This window comes from Oncorhynchus keta, chromosome 19 (genome assembly GCF_023373465.1).
Source record: "Oncorhynchus keta strain PuntledgeMale-10-30-2019 chromosome 19, Oket_V2, whole genome shotgun sequence".
NCBI classification, from domain to species: domain Eukaryota; kingdom Metazoa; phylum Chordata; class Actinopteri; order Salmoniformes; family Salmonidae; genus Oncorhynchus; species Oncorhynchus keta.
Window position 1 is genome coordinate 65,789,064 of NC_068439.1, and position 18,198 is coordinate 65,807,261.

General features: G+C 41.8%; 1 protein-coding gene across 3 annotated transcripts in view; it reads right to left on the reverse strand.

The window, feature by feature from the left end:
• Positions 1-9,853: 9,853 nt before the first annotated feature.
• Positions 9,854-18,198, reverse strand: part of LOC118398713 (lethal(3)malignant brain tumor-like protein 3) — a 49,061-nt gene continuing 40,716 nt past the window's right edge. For all 3 annotated transcript variants that reach the window (XM_035794348.2, XM_035794347.2, XM_035794349.2), the window contains one exon: positions 9,854-16,756. In XM_035794348.2, coding sequence (XP_035650241.2) covers positions 16,613-16,756 — 144 coding nt within the window. In that variant the 3' untranslated portion in view covers positions 9,854-16,612. The remainder of the gene's footprint in view (positions 16,757-18,198) is intronic.

The following is an 18,198-nucleotide window of genomic DNA, read 5'->3' on the forward strand; positions in this document are numbered from 1 at the left end:
CCGAAGAACACCATCCCAACCGTGAAGCACGGGGGTGGCAGCATCATGTTGTGGGGGTGCTTTGCTGCAGGAGGGACTGATCCACTGCTCAAAATAGGTGGCATCATGAGGTCGGAAAATAATGTGGATATATTGAAGCAACATCTCAAGACATCAGTGAAAGCTAGGAAGTGAAAGCTTGGTCGCAAATGGGTCTTCCAAATGGACAATGTCCCCAAGCATACTTACAAAGTTGTGGCAAAATGGCTTAAGACAACAAAGTCAAAGTATTGGCCATCACAAAGCCCTGATCTCAATCAAATAGAACATTTCTGGGCAGAACTGAAAAAGTGTGTGTGAGCAAGAAGGCCTACAAATATGACTCAGTTACACCAGCTCTGTCAGGAGGAATGGGCCAAAATTCACCCAACTTATTGTGGGAAGCTTTTGGAAGGCTACCCAAAATGTTTGACCCAAGTTAAACAATTTAAAGGCAATGCTGCCAAATACTATTTGAGTGTATGTAAACTTCTGACCCACTGGCCAATGTCTGTGTTCTTTTGCCCATCTTAATCTTTTCTTTTTATTGGCCAGTCTGAAATATGCCTTTTTCTTTGCAACTCTTTCTAGAAGGCCAGCATCCCGGAGTCGCCTCTTCACTGTTGACGTTGATACTGGTGTTTTGCGGGTACTATTTAATGAAGCTGCCAGTTGAGGACTTGTGAGGCGTCTGTTTCTCAAACTAGACTCTCTAATGTACTTGTCCTCTTGCTCTTGCTTCGTAACATTGCAAAAATCTGAATATTTCTGTCCAAAACTTGTCAGCATTGTCTCAGGGCAGTAAGTTGGTGGTTTGAAGATATCCCTCTATTGGTGTGGGGGCTGTGCTTTGGCAAAGTGGGTGGGGCTATATCCTGCATGGTTGTTCTGCCTGCAGCTATGGAACCCTGACCTGTTCACCAGATGAGCTACCTTGCCCCGGACCTGCTGTTTGCGACTCTCTCTCTCTACCGGACCAGCTGTCTCTTACTCTGAATGCTCGGCTATGAAAAGCCAACTGACATTTACTTCTGAGGTGCTGACCTGTTGCACCCTCTAAAACCACTGTGATTATTATTTGACCCTGCTGGTCATCTATGAATGTTTGAACATCTTGACTATATACTGTTATAATCTCAACCCGGCACAGCCAGAAGAGGACTGGCCACCCATCAGAGCCTGGTTCCTCTCTAGGTTTCTTCCTTGGTTCCTGCCTTTCTAGTGAGTTTTTTTTAGCCACTAGGCTTCTACATCTGCATTGCTTGGTGTTTGGGTTTTTAGGCTGGGTTTCTGTATAGCACTTTGTGAAATTGGCTGATGTAAAAAGGGCTTTATAAATACATTTGATTGATTGTTTGATATTACAAAGATAATTGCTGATGCAATTAGTCAGTCTGCTGTGTGAGAGCATGACCTATTTTCACTGTAGCTCTAAGGCCAAGTGTTTCTGGAAGGGGGGTTGAGGATTAGCTGTGTGTGTGGGCTAACTGGATTTCTCCAGTTGAAGATAAGGTGCTCCACAGGAAATCCCAAAACTCAATTCACAACATTCTATGAGGAAGTGTTTGTACGGGTCATTACACCATGTAGGAAACTATTTAGAATGTAGGTTATAAGCTGGTGCTTGATTTGAAAATACTTTAAAATCTATGCCAGCCTCTTTAAAATATGCATTAAGTTCTTCTAGCCAATGCAGCAATAAAAGTGGGGGGAAATGACATCACACAAGTTGAGCACAAATTATTAAATGACCAATTGAACCACCCATTACAATGAGTCAGGATCAATTGTTCATAATAATATTGTATCAGTCACAACAATATGAAAAATGTTGGCTCTCTGCTACCCTACTCTTTTCCAAAATTGAAAAAGGCAATCAAGAGATGACTTGCTTATTAGATTCAGTCACATAATAATCATCTGAAATGTATCCTTGGGAGTGGAAACCAGAAATAGCTATGATGAGTGATAATTGCATTTCACATCTGATCCTCTCAGTCAGGGCCAAGAGTAGTTATTTTACATTTGGATTCATTATCAGCCAAGTTCATGGATCGTTTTGTGTCTGAGGGCACATGTCAAAATATTCAAGCGGTGTTATAACAATCTAGCACATTAACCTGGTCTATCTGCAATTTGCACTGTGCCCTATGGATCAAATAAATGATGGTTCTCGTGTACAGGTGTTAGCTCCAACAGTGCCGTAGAATGTCTTGCAAATACAAAACATAAATAAATCAATAAATAACAATCCAAAGTAGGTGTATACTGTATATTAGAGTGAGCATGTGTGAGAATCCAGAATATAAATATGTGGGGTGTATAGAGCCCCACAGTGGAGGTGTCATAATATCCATAAAACTTAGTGGTCAAACAGGGAAATGGTTCCAATGGTATTTTCTAACCACTCATTTTTTCCCCATAGGGGATTTGACAAATTCTTAATTCTTTAGAGTCAAAGATGTGGGGGGAGGCACCATCATTTCCACAGAGTGGTCATAATAGTTTGTAGGTCAAACCACAGGAGAGCCCTGGTATAGACAGTATATCATTTGGGAAATAAAATGGTATGCACAGTATATACTACTGTACGTACACAGTGCGTAAACAACATTATATGAGCAGAATATGAGGTGACCAGCATTCAAATACGTGGCATTAGTCTCCAGGTGCAGGGCTGAGTACCGGATAGCCGGCTGGTGATGGCTGTTCAACAGTCTGATGACCTGGTGACAGAAGCCATTTCTCAGTCTCTCGGTCCAGGCTCTGATGCACCTTGTATCTGTCTTCTAGAGGGTAGCAGAGTGAACAACAGACCATGGTTCGGGTGGATGAGGTCCTTAATGCATTTCTTGGTCTTCCTTCGACACAGAGTTCTATAAATGTCCTGGATGGCAGGCAGTGTGCCCCTGGTGATGCGCTGGGTTTCTGCTCCACCCTCAGGAGAGTCATGCGCAGGTGTGTAGTTCTGGGGGCGTACGAGGTGAGGCACTCCCTCACTTTTTTCAATTTGAGAATACACAAAAAATGTATTCTGATCAATTCTAACTAAATTATATTTAATTACCACAAAAATTCCATGAACAATGATTGAATGACAAACCAAATAAATATGTAGGCTACAGCAGCCTGCAGGTAGGTAATTGGGGGTTTCTTCCCTGTCTTCTCTCTGGTGGTGGAGAATGATGAAGAACTGAAGGCTACACTGTGGGGGCCTGTTAGAGGCTTGGCCAATCAGAACGTAAAAAAATAACAATCGAAATTCACCTTGATGTTCATAAAATACCACCAACCCCACTCTTGTGCAGTGGAACCCAAAACGATGTGACCACTTGGTTACTGCGACACCCTCCCTGCCGAGGACACCCAAAACAGAGGAGACACTGCAAAGCCCAAGAGACTTTAGCGCTGTTCTTTTATAACCACGAAGGGAGCTCCAGTCATTTAAAACAACATTCATCAAGTTCTGTTACCTATGCTTAATAGTCCTACTCAATAGTCCTACTTATTATTATTATTACAAATGAAAGATTATCACTTCTCACAATGATGCTAGTTTAGTAAAGTTAGATCAAAGTTGTCTTTGTGCTTGTCTCCACCCCCCTCCAGGTGTCGCCCACCTTCCCCATTATCTCCAGTGTATTTATACCGGTGTTCTCCGTTTGTCTGTTGCCAATTTGTTTTGTCTCGTCAAGCCTACCAGCAGTTTCCCCATGCTCCTCTCTTTCTCTAGTTCCTGTTTTCTAGTTTTCACGGTTTTGACCATTCTGTCTGTCCTGAGCATGTCTAATGTTCTGTACCTTGTCACACCACTCTGGATTACTGACTTATGCCTGCCCTTGACCTGTCTTTCGCCTGCCCCCCTGTTTTTGTAGTAAACTTTTGATACTTCAAGACTTTCTGTATCTGGGTCTTCTCCTGAGCTTTGACAGTTACACCAAAAACACAAAGATTTTAGGATAGTTAGCTGAAGCTGAATATCAATATTTTTTTAATCATGAGCCAAAACTCAACAGAGCCACTAGGCAGGATATATGATTTGATTGAAACAAAATACAATAAAGGCTAATAGTTTGTTAACACCATCTGCTCTAAGTCACTCACAAAACAGTAATTCAAGAAGATCAAAATGCATAGGCTATTCCTATAAAACACAATGAGATAAATCAAATGATCATTCACGATTGAAAGTGATGATGGCCTGTTTTGAAATTAGGCAGCATAACTGGGTGTTTGAGGGTATTAAAAATATAACCTTTTCATGAGACAATATGTGTGTGCATAGGCAGACGTTGCAATTGGAGGATGCATTTTATGCATATTCTACACTGAACAAAAATATAAACACAACATGCAACAAATTCAAAGATTTTACTACGTTACAGTTCAAGGAAATCAGTCAATTTAATTAAAATCCTTAGGCCTAATCTAGGGATCTCACATGACTGGGAATACGGATATGCATCTGTTGGTCACAGATACCAAAAAAAAAGGTAGACGTGTGGATCAGAAAACCAGTGAGTATCTGGTGTGACCACCATTTGCCTCATGCAGCGCATATATCAGGCTGTTGATTCTGGCCTGTGGAATGTTGTCCCACTCCTCTTCAATGGCTGTGCGAAGAGGCAGGATATTGGCGGGAACTGGAACATGCAGTCTTACACGTTGATCCAGAGCATCCCAAACATGCTCAATGGGAGACATATCTGGTGAGTATGCAGGCCATGTAAAAACTGGAACATTTTCCGTTTCCAGGAATTGTGTACAAATCCTTGCGCATGAGGCCGTACATTATCATGCGGATAAAAGGCACGACAACGGGCCTCAGGACCTCGTCACGGTATCTCTGTGCATTCAGATTGACATCAATAAAATGCAATTATGTTCGTTGTCAGTAGTTTATGCCTGCCTATAGCATAATCCCACCACTACCATGGGCACTATGTTCACAAGTTGACATCAGCAAACCGCTCGCCCACATACACATGGTCTGAAGTTGTGAGGCCGGTTGGATGTACTGACAAATTCCTTAAAACGACGTTGGAGGCGGCATATGGCAGAGAAATTAACATTTAATTATCTGGCAACAGCTAAGGTGGACATTCCTGCAGTCAGCATGCCAATTGCACTCTCCATCAAAACCTGAGACATATGTGGCATTGTGTTGTGTGACACAACTGCACATTTTAGAGTGGCCTTTTATTGCCTCCAGAACAAGGTGCACCTGTGTAATGATCATGCTGTGTAATCAGCTCTTGATATGCCACACCTGTTCGGTGGATGGATTATTTTGGCAAAGGATAAATGCTCACTAACAGGGATGTAAACAAATTAAGCTTTTAGTGTGTATGGAACATTTCTGGGATATTTTGTTTCAGCTCATGAAACATGGGACCAACACTTTACATGTTGCATTCATATTTTTGTTCAGTGTCGTTTTTGTTCAGTGTATTTTTTAACAAAGCTGAAATGTACTTTTTAGTGCAAAGTGTAAGAATAGGTGAAATAGGTGAAATCAGTCATTGACACACACATGGTGGCATAGCAGAAACATCAGAATGAGTTCAAATCCCAGGTGAGGACATATTAAATAATACTTGCTGTATGCATAAACATACACAATGTAATCATGCATGTCAACTATGTAAGTTGATGCCGGCAGCCTCGTATAGGGCTACCTGATCAGAGGGTCTCCCCCTGGAGACGAAGCCATTCCCCAAACTATTTAATAAAATATAACGATAGTTTTTTATTCAGTTAAGCCTGTACTCGATTGAAATGTAAGTAATTTAAGTTCAATCAGGAAGGTGGATCTGAATGCTTGTTTAACTTCATCCAGTAAGCATAACATAATTCACTTTTTTTCCTATTCTACGGGAATAGTGGGAATGAATAGAAACGTATCATCAGCATAGCACCTTGTTTCTTTTCCTCTTAGCCATGTTTGGAATGTCATTCACCTATTTACCTTATAGCCTATAAGCACGGCACAATAATGCACATTTCCCACGCTTGCTGTTTAAACTATGGGCTCACTTGTAATGATCGCCTCCCTCTCTCTCAACCAATGGGCATAAATCTTGGGATGTATTTATATATTAACTTACCCTTGTTCTCTCACTTACTGTTTTTCAGAAAAAGTTTTCGACAACCATCCACATCACCACCAGCTATAATAACCTTTAGGCTCATCGGTGAAACTCCTTTCCACCAGTGGGGATGTTTCGATGCCAGCAGCCCCGCATAGGGCTACCTGCCATCACATCATCTGGCTCCGAGGATCATCTGTCAGAGAACAGGCCATTCCCCAAACTATTTAATAAAATGTCATATTGCATTCCATCTTTGTTCATTCAGTTAAGCCTGTACTCAACTGAAGTGGGTCTAGGGTGTCGGGCAAGGTGGAGGTGATATGGTCCTTGACTAGCCTCTCAAAGCATTTCATGATGACAGAGGTGAGTGCTACGGGGCGATAGTCATTTAGTTCAGTTACCTTAGCTTGCTTGGGTACAGGAAGAATGGTAGACATATTGAAGCAAGTGGGGACAACAGACTGGGATAGGGAGATGTTGAATATATCTATTAACACTCCAGCCAGCTGGTCTGTGCATGCACTTAGTATGCGGCTTGGCTTGCCGTCCAGGGCCAGCAGCCTTGAGATGGTTAACACGCTTAAAAGTACTGCTCACGTCAGCAACAGAGACATGCGTTTCGTGTCTGAGCTATGTTGTTTTATTCATATGTACAGTGGGGCAAAAAAAGTATTTAGTCAGCCACCAATTGTGCAAGTTCTCCCACTTAAAAAGATGAGAGAGGCCTGTAATATTGATCATAGGTACACTTCAACTATGACAGACAAAACTAGGGAGAGAAATCCAGAATATCACATTGTAGGATTTTTTTATGAATTATTTGGTTACCTACAAACAAGCAAGATTTCTGGCTCTCACAGACCTGTAACTTCTTCTCTGTCCTCCACTCGTTACCTGTATTAATGGCACCTGTTTGAACTTGTTATCAGTATAAAAGACACCTGTCCACAACCTCAAACAGTCACACTCCAAACTCCACTATGGACAAGACCAAAGAGCTGTCAAAGGACACCAGAAACACAATTGTAGACCTGCACCAGGCTGGGAAGACTGAATCTGCAATAGGTAAGCAGCTTGGTTTGAAGAAATCAACTGTGGGAGCAATTATTAGGAAATGGAAGATATACAAGACCACTGATAATCTCCCTCGATCTGGGGCTCCACGCAAGATCTCACCCCGTGGGGTCAAAATGATCACAAGAACGGTGAGCAAAAATCCCAGAACCACACGGGGGGACCTAGTGAATGACCTGCAGAGAGCTGGGACCAAAGTAACAAAGCCTACCATCAGTAACACACTACTCCGCCAGGGACTCAAATCCTGCAGTGCCAGACATGTCCCCCTGCTTAAGCCAATTCAAACTCATCGTGTTTGGAGGACAAAGAATGCTGAGTTGCATCCAAAGAACACCATACCTACTGTGAAGCATGGGGGTGGAAACATCATGCTTTGGGGCTGTTTTTCTGCAAAGGGACCAGGACGACTGATCCATGTAAAGGAAAGAATGAATGGGGTCATGTATTGTGAGATTTTGAGTGAAAACCTCCTTCCATCAGCAAGGGCATTGAAGATGAAACGTGGCTGGGTCTTTCAGCATGACAATGATCCCAAACTCACCTCCTGGGCAACGAAGGAGTGGCTTCGTAAGAAGCATTTCAGGGTCCTAGAGTGGCCTAGCCAGTCTCCAGATCTCAACCCCATAGAAAATCTTTGGAGGAAGTTGAAAGTCCGTGTTGCCCAGCAACAGCCCTAAAACATCACTGCTCTAGAGGAGATCTGCATGGAGGAATGGTTCAAAATACCAACAACAGTGTGTGAAAATCTTGTGAAGACTTACAGAAAACGTTTGACCTCTGTCATTGCCAACAAAGGGTAAATAACAAAATATTGCGATAAACTTTTGTTATTGACCAAATACTTATTTTCCACCATAATTTGCAAATAAATTCATAGAAAATCCTACAATGTGATTTTCTGGATTTTTGTGGGAGAACTTGTGGGAGAACTTGTGGGAGAACTTGCACAATTGGTGGCTGACTAAATACATTTTTGCCCCACTGTATATGTTTATTCATATTCATATGCATAAGCATTCATAATCTCGTAAGCCTGTGAACTTGTTATCTTAATTAAGTGGAAAAATAGCACCAAAAGTTACAATAAATATTCACAAGGCAAGAATAGATGCCAACTTCAGCCTGAAATGTCCAAAAGATGCCAACAACTGAAATACTCTGGCTACAGAGGTACTGGAGACAAGTGACTCACTGTTTTTCTATAGATAGCTGCCTTTTTTAGGGTAATATTACATATTCCCCTTAAAGCTAGTCCTCTGAACCCAACCTAATCTAGACTCCTCCATGCTGTACACTTTCCTTTGCACCACCAAACATTGAATTGAAGTAAATCATGAGAATAATCATGAACCACATCTGTTGCAATGCATATTCATATTTCCCAATGCTGTTGAAAACATCTTTATGCTTTGCAGTAAATAATACATTTTATATCTGCAATATTGTGTGAGACAAAACAAATCAAAGACTATGATTCCTTAAAACGTCTTTGGGATAGGGGACAGCGTTTTCACTTTTGGATGAATAGCATGCCCAGAGTAAACTGCCTCCTACTCAGTCCCATATGCTAATATATGCATATTATTATCTGTATTGGATATTAAACACTCTGAAGTTTCTAAAACTGTTTGAATGATGTCTGTGAGTATAACAGAACTCATATGGGAGGCTAAAACCTGAGAAAAATCCAAACAGGAAGTGGGAAATCTGAGGTTTGTAGTTTTTGAACTCAGCCCCTATCGAATACACAGTGGCATATGGGTCATTTTGCACGTTTTGCATGCTTTAGAACGTTGTTTCAGGCTTCTACTGTGAAGGGGGGCCGGATGAGAGGGGATTGAGTCAGAGGTCTGGCAGCAGCCTCGATCTCAGTCACGCGCATTTCACATGAGAGGTAGCTCTCGTTCCATTGCTTTTCTTCAGACAATGGAATTCTCCAGTTGGAACATTATTGAACATTTATGATAAAAACATCCTAAAGATTGATTCTATACTTAGTTTGACTCGTTTCTACGACCTGTAATATAACATTTGAACTTTTCGTTCGACGTTCGGCTGGACCTGAACGCGCATTTGGTTTTGTTTACCAAACGCCCTAACAAAAGAAGCTATTTGGACATAAATGATGGACTTTATGGAACAAATCAAACATTTATTGTCGAACTGGGATGATGATCTGATGATCTGATCTGATGATCTGTATTTGGCGCCCTACAATTTCATTGGCTGTTGGTGAGGGGTTCCGCTAGCGGAGGTTAACAAAAATTTCATCTTAGAGTTGTACTTTGAGGTGATTTAGAAGACTGGAGCAGAGACACAATGATCAAACAACAGTTGTCAGATGTTGTTCATGTAATAACAAATACTAGAAAATAAAAGATTGTGTTGAACCATGCAACAATTAAAGGTCTTTACTTTCACTGCATGAAAATAGAACAAGTAAATGATGTTTCCATTCTTAGGCTGATTATTCTAACAAGGTGACAGGAGAAAAAAATTGCACCATGTGACAGGATGTCAAAATGATTTGAAATGAGCTAAATAACAGATGTATAATATTCTGTTACTGAAGACTTCAACAAATCCAAAGTGGGTTTAGTGTACACTGAAAGTACAACTTGAGGCAGCAATAACACCTGGGACACAAGTAGACAAGGCAGACTTAGTGTACTTCTCATTGTATTTATTTGTGAATCAATACAGGTGGAATAAAGGTTTCATCATTATTACACTACAAAAATGGCAAGCTCTTTTCTCATTTACATTGCATTGCATAATTCTATACACAGCAGTCTCACTCAAGAAAGAAAAAGCATTATTAAATCAATAAAAGCAAAACATTTTCTCTTTAGGCTTCAGTAAAGCCCATTGAAAATAGAAATAGCATATTAAAGTCAACTTTTTTCAAGGGCACTAAGTATGCTCTTTGAGATGATCAGCAATGTATCCATTCAATTATATTTAGTGATTGCTTTAAATGCAAGTTCTCAGTGCATTCGGAAAGTATTCATACCCCTTGACTTTTTCCACATTTTGTTACGTTACAGCCTTTTTCTATAATGGATTAGATAGTTTTTTCCCCTTAATCAAAAACAAAAATCCAAGATGGCACAACAGTAAGATGTGTTTGTTTTCATCCCATGTAAATATTGTCTTTTTTCAGTTTTTTTTTGTGTGTACATTTCAATCTCTTTTGTCCTTTTGCAAAATCTGGACTCCTTACAACTCAGCTGGGCTAGACAATCTGGACACTCTCTTTCTAAAATTATCCACTGCAATTGTTGCAACCCCTATTACTAGCCTGTTCAAACTCTCTTTCGTATCGTCTGAGATCCCCAAAGATTGGAAAGCTGCCACGGTCATCCCCCTCTTCAAAGGGGGAGCCACTCTAGACCCAAACTGTTACAGACCTATATATATTCTACCCTGCCTTTCTAAGGTCTTCGAAAGCCAAGTTAACAAACAGATCACCAACCATTTAGAATCCCACCGTACCTCCACTATAAAATCTGGTTTCCGAGCTGGTCATGGGTGCACCTCAGCCACGCTCAAGGTACTAAACGATATCATAACCGCCTTCGATAAAAGACTACTGTGCGGCCGTATTCATCGACCTGGCCAAGGCTTTCGACACTGTAAATCACCACATTCTTATCGGCAGACTCAACAGCCTTGGTTTCTCAAATGACTGCCTCGCCTGGTTCACCAACTACTTCTCAGACAGAGTTCAGTATGTCAAATCTGAGGGCCTGTTGTCCAGACCTCTGGCAGTCTCTATGGGGGTGCCACAGGGTTTAATTCTCGGGCCGGGGCCTCCCGGGTGGCGCAGTGGTTAAGGGCGCTGTACTGCAGCGCCAGCTGTGGCACCAGAGACTCTGCGCTCGCGCCCAGGCTCTGTCGTAACCGGCCGCAAACGGGAGGTCCGTGGGGCGACGCACAATTGGCCTAGCGTTGCCCGGGTAAGGGAGGGGTTGGCCGTTTGGGATATCCTTGTTTCATCGCGCACCAGCGACTCCTGTGGCGGGCCGGGCGCAGTGCACGCTAACCAAGGTTGCCTGGTGCACAGTGTTTCCTCCGACATATTGGTGCGGCTGGCTTCCGGGTTGGATGCGCGCTGTGTTAAGAAACAGTTTGGCTCGGTTGGGTTGTGTATCGGAGGACGCATGACTTTCAACCTTCGTCTCTCCCGAGCCCGTACGGGAGTTGTAGCAATGAGACAAGATAGTAGCTACTAAACAATTGGATACCACGAAATTGGGGAGAACAGGGTAAAATAAAATAAAAACGTTATTCTCGGGCCGACTCTTTTCTCTGTGTACATCAATGATGTCGCTCTTGCTGCTGGTGATTCTGTGATCCACCTCTACGCAGACGACACCATTCTGTATACTTCTGGCCCTTCTTTGAATACTGTGTTAACTAACTTCCAGACAAGCTTCAATGCCATACAACTCTCCTTCCGTGGCCTCCAACTGCTCTTAAATGCAAGTAAAACTATATGCATGCTCTTCAACCGATCGCTGGCCGCACCCGCCCGCCCGTCCAGCATCACTACAGTTCTGACTTAGAATATGTGGACAACTACAAATACCTAGGTGTCTGGTTAGACTGTAAACTCTCCTTCCAGACTCACATTAAGCATCTCCAATCCAAAATGAAATCTAGAATCGGTTTCCTATTTCGCAACAAAGCATCCTTCTCTCATGCTGCCAAACATACCTTCATAAAACTGACTATCCTACCGGTCATTTACAAATTAGCCTCCAACACTCTACTCAGCAAATTGGATGCAGTCTATCACAGTGACATCTGTTTTGTCACCAAAACCCCATATACTACCCACCACTGTGACCTGTATGCTCTTGTTGGCTGGCTCTCGCTTCATATTCTTTGCCAAGCCCACTGGTTCAAGGTCATCTATAAGTCTTTGCTGGGTAAAGCCCCGCCTTATCTCAGCTCACTGGTCACCATAGCAGCACCCACCCATAGCACCTGCTCCAGCAGCTATATTTCACTGGTCACCCCCAGAGCCAATTCTTTCCTTGGCCACATTTCCTTCCAGTTCTCTGCTGCCAATGACTGGAGCGAATTGCACAAATCACTGAAGCTGGAGACTCATATCTCCCTCACTAACTTTAAGCATCAGCTGTCAGAGCAGCTCAAAGATCATTGTACCTGTACATAGCCCATCTGTAAATAGCCCATCCAACTACCTCATCCGAAATATTGTTATTTTTGTTGTTGTTGCTCCTTTGCACCCAAGTATCTCGACATTCATCTTCTGCACACCTGTCACTCCAGTGTTAATTGCTAAATTACTTCGCCACAACGGCCTATTTATTGCATTACCTCCCTAATCTTACCTCATTTGCACACACTGTATATAGATTTTTTCTATTGTGTTATTGACTGTACGTTTGTTTATTCCATGTGTAACTCTGTGTTCTTGTTTGTGTCGCACTGCTTTGCTTTATCCTGGCCAGGTCGCAGTTGTAAATGAGAAATTGTTCTCAACTGGCCTACCTGGTTAAAACCTGTTTGGGATAGGGGGCAGCATTTTCACGTTCTGATGAAAAGCATACCCAGAGTAAACTGCCTGCTACTCAGGCCCAGAAGCTAAGATATGCATATTATTAGTAGATTTGGATAGGGAACACTCTGAAGTTTCTAAAACTGTTTGAATGATGTCTGTGAGTATAACAGAACTCATATAGCAGGCAAAAACTTGAGAAGAATCCAACCAGGAAGTGGGAAATCTGAGGTTAGTAGTCTTTCAACTCATTGCCTATCGAATATACAGTGTCTATGGGGTCATATTGCACTTCCTAAGGCTTCCACTAGATGTCAACAGTCTTTAGAACCTTGTTTGAGGTTTCTACTGTGAAGGAGGAGAGAATGAGAGCTCTGGCAGAAGGCCATGATCACACGTGCACCCGTGAGAGGTAGCTGTGTTCCATTGCATTTCTAAAGACAAAGGAATTCTCCGGTTGAAACATTATTGAAGATTTATGTTAAAAACATCCTAAAGATTGATTCTATACATCTTTTGAAATGTTTCTACGAACTGTAATATAACTTTTTGAACTTTTCGTCTGAACTTCCGCCTGGACTTGCCCGCGCCTGTATTTGTGAACTAAACGTGCTAACAAAAAGAGGTATTTGGACATAAATGATGGACTTTATCGAACAAAACAAACATTTGTTGTGGAACTGGGATTCTTGGGAGTGCATTCTGATGAAGATCATCAAAGGTAAGTGAATATTTATAACACTATTTCTGACTTTTACTGACTCCACAACATGGTGGGTATCTGTATGGCTTGTTTTTGTGTCCCAGCGCTGGACTCAGATTATTGCATGGTTTTCTTTTTCCGTAAAGCTTTTTTGAAATCTGATACAGCGGTTGCATTAAGGAGAAGTTTATCTAAAGTTCCATGCATAACACTTGTATCTTTTATCAAAGTTTATGATGAGTATTTCTGTAAATTCATGTGGCTCTCTGCAAATTCGCCAGATGTTTTCGAGGCACAACATTACTGAACACAACGTGCCAATGTAAAATGAGATTTTTGGATATAAATATGAACTTTATCGAACAAAACATACATGTATTGTGTAACATGAAGTTCTATGAGTGCCATCTGATGAAGATCAAAGGTTAGTGATTAATTTGATCTCTATTTCTGCTTTTTGTGACTCCTTTCTTTGGCTGGAAAATGGCTGTATGTGTTTTTGTGACTAGGTTCTGACCTAACATAATCATAAGGTGTGCTTTCGCTGTAAGGCCTTTTTGAAATCGGACACGATGGGTAGATTAACAAAAAAGTTCAGCTTTAATTTGTTGTATTGCACACGTTAATGTATGAAAGTTAAATATTTCAGAAAAATATTTTTGAATTTTGCGCTCTACCTTTTCAGAGGATGATGTCAGAGAATGTTGCCCTAATAAGTTTGAAGTTAAGTTGAAAAAAAAAATCTACGCACAATACCCCACCCACAATGACAAAGCAAAAACAGGTTTTTAGACATTTTTGCAAATGTATAATAAAACAACAAGTCAAATATAACATTTACATAAGTATTCAGACCCTTTACTCAGTACTTTGTTAAAGCACCTTTGGCAGTGATTACAGCCAGTCTTATTGGGTATAACGCTACAAGCTTGGCACACCTGTATTTGGGAAGTTTCTCACATTCTTCTCTGCAGATCCTCTCAAGCGCTATCATATTGGATGGGGAGCGTCACTGCATAGCTATTTTCAGGTCTCGGGTTCAAGTCTGGGCTCTGGCAGGGCCACTCAAGGACATTCAGAGACTTGTCCCGAAGCCACTCCTGCGTTGTCTTGGCTGTGTGCTTAGGATTGTTGTCCTGTTGGAAGGTGAACATTCACCCCAGTCTGAGGTCCTGAGCACTCTGGAGCAGGTTTTCATCAAGGATCTCTCTGTACTTTGCTCTTTTCATCTTTCCCTCGATCCTGACTAGCCTCCCATTCCCTGACACTGAAAAACATCCCCACAGCATGATGCTGCCACCACACTGCATGACCTTAGGGATGGTGCCAGGTTCCTGCAGAATGTGATTCTTGGCATTCAGGCCAAAGAGTTCAATCTTAGTTTCATCAGAACAGAGAAGCTTGCTTCCCATTGTCTGAGTGTCCTTTAGGTACCTTCTGGCAATCTCCAAGCGGGCTGTCATGTGCCTTTTACTGAGAAGTGGCTTCCGTTTGGCCACTCTACCATAAAGGCCTGATTGGTGGAGTTCTGCAGAGATGGTTGTCTTTCTGGGAGGTCCTCCCATCTCCACAGATGAACTCTGGAGCTCTGTCAGAGTGACCATCAGTTTCTTGGTCACATCCCTGACCAAGGCACTTCTCCCCGTTTGCTCAGTTTGGCCAGGCGACCAGCTCTAGGAAGAGTCTTAGTGGTTCCAAACTTCTTCCATTTAAGAATGATGGAGGCCACTGTGTTCTTGGGGAACTTCAATTTTGCATAAATGTTTTGGTAACCTTCCCCAGATCTGTGCCTAGACACAATTCCTTTCGACCTCATGGCTTGGTTTTTTGCTCTGACATGCACTGTCAACTGTGGGACCTTATACAGACAGGTGTGTGCCTTTCCATATCATGTCCAATCAATTGAATTTACCACAGGTGGACTCAAATCAAGTTGTAGAAACATCTCAAGGATGATCAATGGAAACAGGATGCACCTGAGCTCAATTTTGAGTCTCATAGTAAAGGGTCTGAATACTTATGTAAATAAAGTATCTGTTTTTTTATTTTTTTGTTAAGCATTTGCAAACATTTGTAAAAACCTGTTTTCAATTTGTCATTATGGGGTATTGTGTGTAGATTGACGAGGAATCTACACTCAATCATACATTTTAGATTAAGGCTGTAACGTAACATAATGTGGAAAAAGTCAAGGGGTCTGAATACCACCTGAATGCACTGTAAATAAACAAGTGAACAACAGTCCACGTAAAGAAATACTTTTAGATTTAATTCATTCAACCAAACCCCTTCCCTGGGGTTAGTACCTTAAAGTAAACAGACACTTGTCACTGCTTCATAGGGCCTGAACAGTACTGATGAGGAGATGACTGTACAATACACTGGAGAAACCAGACCAAGGTGACCCATGTTAGTCTTTATACAGGTACTCTATATGGCTATCCATAAAGCATAATAGGTGGGTGCATTTACCAAAAGGGAAATTAAATGCAGGGCCTGATGTCTTGTTTTACAGTATGGTTCCTGTTGGTTTGGTGAATTAATACAAATCCCTCTCTCCTCTCAGTTATACAGCCTTGTCCACCAGCACCACCAGCACCACCACCCCAGCAGCCAGACAGAAGTAACAAGGATTTTTTTTTAAAGCATGAGGACTTTCTAATGAATGTATTAATTTCTCTGTGCCACTCACCTGGGGAATCACTGAGCTTCCATTCTCAGTTAGAATCTCTCTGACCTGCATGACATCAGCATCCCAGAGACCGGAACAGCTAAAGCCCTGTGCAGATGGGACTTTCTACATGATGAAAATGTCAGAGTTGCTGATTGTGATGCACTAAAGGAAATCTGATGCATTTGCACTACATTTCCAGTTTTAGTTTTTAGGTAGAACGAGCATACTCGTGGCACCACCCCAACACTAATATAAAAAGAGCCTATACTGTACAATAATATTACACATAATAGAGCTGATGATTGAAAATGACATTTCTCCAATGAGTCAATCACATTGGATATTCGCAATACGCAATATGGCTGTCTTAAAAAAAATAACTTGTGCAATTCACATGTGCATTCAGTTTGCTTCCTCTGGGAAGAAGAATGGTTCTTTGTGCTTCACATCCTTATCTGTAGACTTCCTTCTCCTGGCTCTGCTCTGCTCAGGGTAAAAATAGTGGCCTCCGACCTTCGTTAGAGCTCATTACATGCCGATTCCTCTGCCGTCTTGAACATCAAGATTGAGTTGTAGATTTTTATGGCTGGACCCAGCTTGATGCTCATGATCCTCACTAGGTCAACCTGAGTCAACAGAAGGAAGGCTTCACCATCTATTTGCTGGACAAAAACATATGAGGGAGGGAAGAGTTAGAGAAGTCTCACGTTTGAAAATGTCCACCATCAAAGTGCTTTCCTAATGAACCTTTTTTCCCAAGGAATGTGTTTCACTTTCAACCTCCAAAAACAGGCAGCTTAGACATAGTGGTGCATAAAGAATTAACTTCAAAGCCAAGGGTTTTTAAAGATTCTTCACCATACAAATGACCATGGCTCATTAGAGGGGGTGTTATTCAGGGATTGAGTCATATTCTACATTTAACAAGCAGTCGTAATATCTCCCGCTATTAACGCTGACAGAATGGCATAATAACGATGCTCTTGTTTTGGGATAACCTATGCATCCTTCATTCCTCCCATCCTATAGGGAGACCGACAGATGAATATATTCAAACAGTGCCTTAGATGAGCTGGTTTGCGCATGTAGGAGTGGTACTTGTGTTGCCTCTCCTCCCACAGACACTTACGTAAAACCCTCTTGTTCATTGTTCATACTTCCCGCAGCCGTTGGATAGGCACATAATTTACTTTTACTTGCCCACTGTAACATATGATTAGCCTAGGGTACTCAATCTAGTAGGCCGCTATAGTTTTATAATGGGCTGCAAAATAGTGGTTTTGTGCTGAATTTGGAGAGCAGTTTGACATGGGACATACACACACATAGTCCCCAGTCTCCAGGATCCCAAGATAATGTGTTTTATTGGGTGCGCTCATGTAGCCAACTAGCGTATAGCTGTTAGAAGGATAGTTGCCATAAGGGCGAAATACTACTGTTAGTAAAGCACCATGGATAAGGTCATTAATAGTTATGTAAAAACATTTTTGCAAAATGTTCGCCTAGGGTACGCAGCAGAACGTTGTAGCGAATCTGGAGCGCAGACTGACTTTCTATGTTTGTGCTCATAACACTCCATGGTCGTTAGAAGAGTGTACACCTATAGTATGAAATTGACAGGGGGAAAGTTGGTGTGTGTGTGTGTGTGTGTGTGTGTGTGTGTGTGTGTGTGTGTGTGTGTGTGTGTGTGCGAGCTAATAGTTCATGTGCAGTGACGCCTGTTTGAATGAGTGTTTTTAGTCATTAGATTGATGGCCATTAGTTTGTTTTGCCCCTAGTTTGTACCACCCACACACACACACCCCCACACACACCTGCATACACACACAACCCGCCCGTCTCTGTATGTAACAACGGTTCCTCCTGAAAATAATCTGTGGCACAACCTTTTCCAGGTCCTAATACTTATAATAATATGGTAATTATGTGCTTCTTACTAAAGCCAATTCTAAAGTATAGTTTCACCAGGTCATCTACAGTAACTAAGACATTTCAATGGTGGCGTGCACAGCATTAGGGAGCCAGGGAGACATGCACTTTAACAAATCCCCTACGTTAATCTTGAAATATAACAGACTTTATTCTAAAATGTTTACTTTATTTG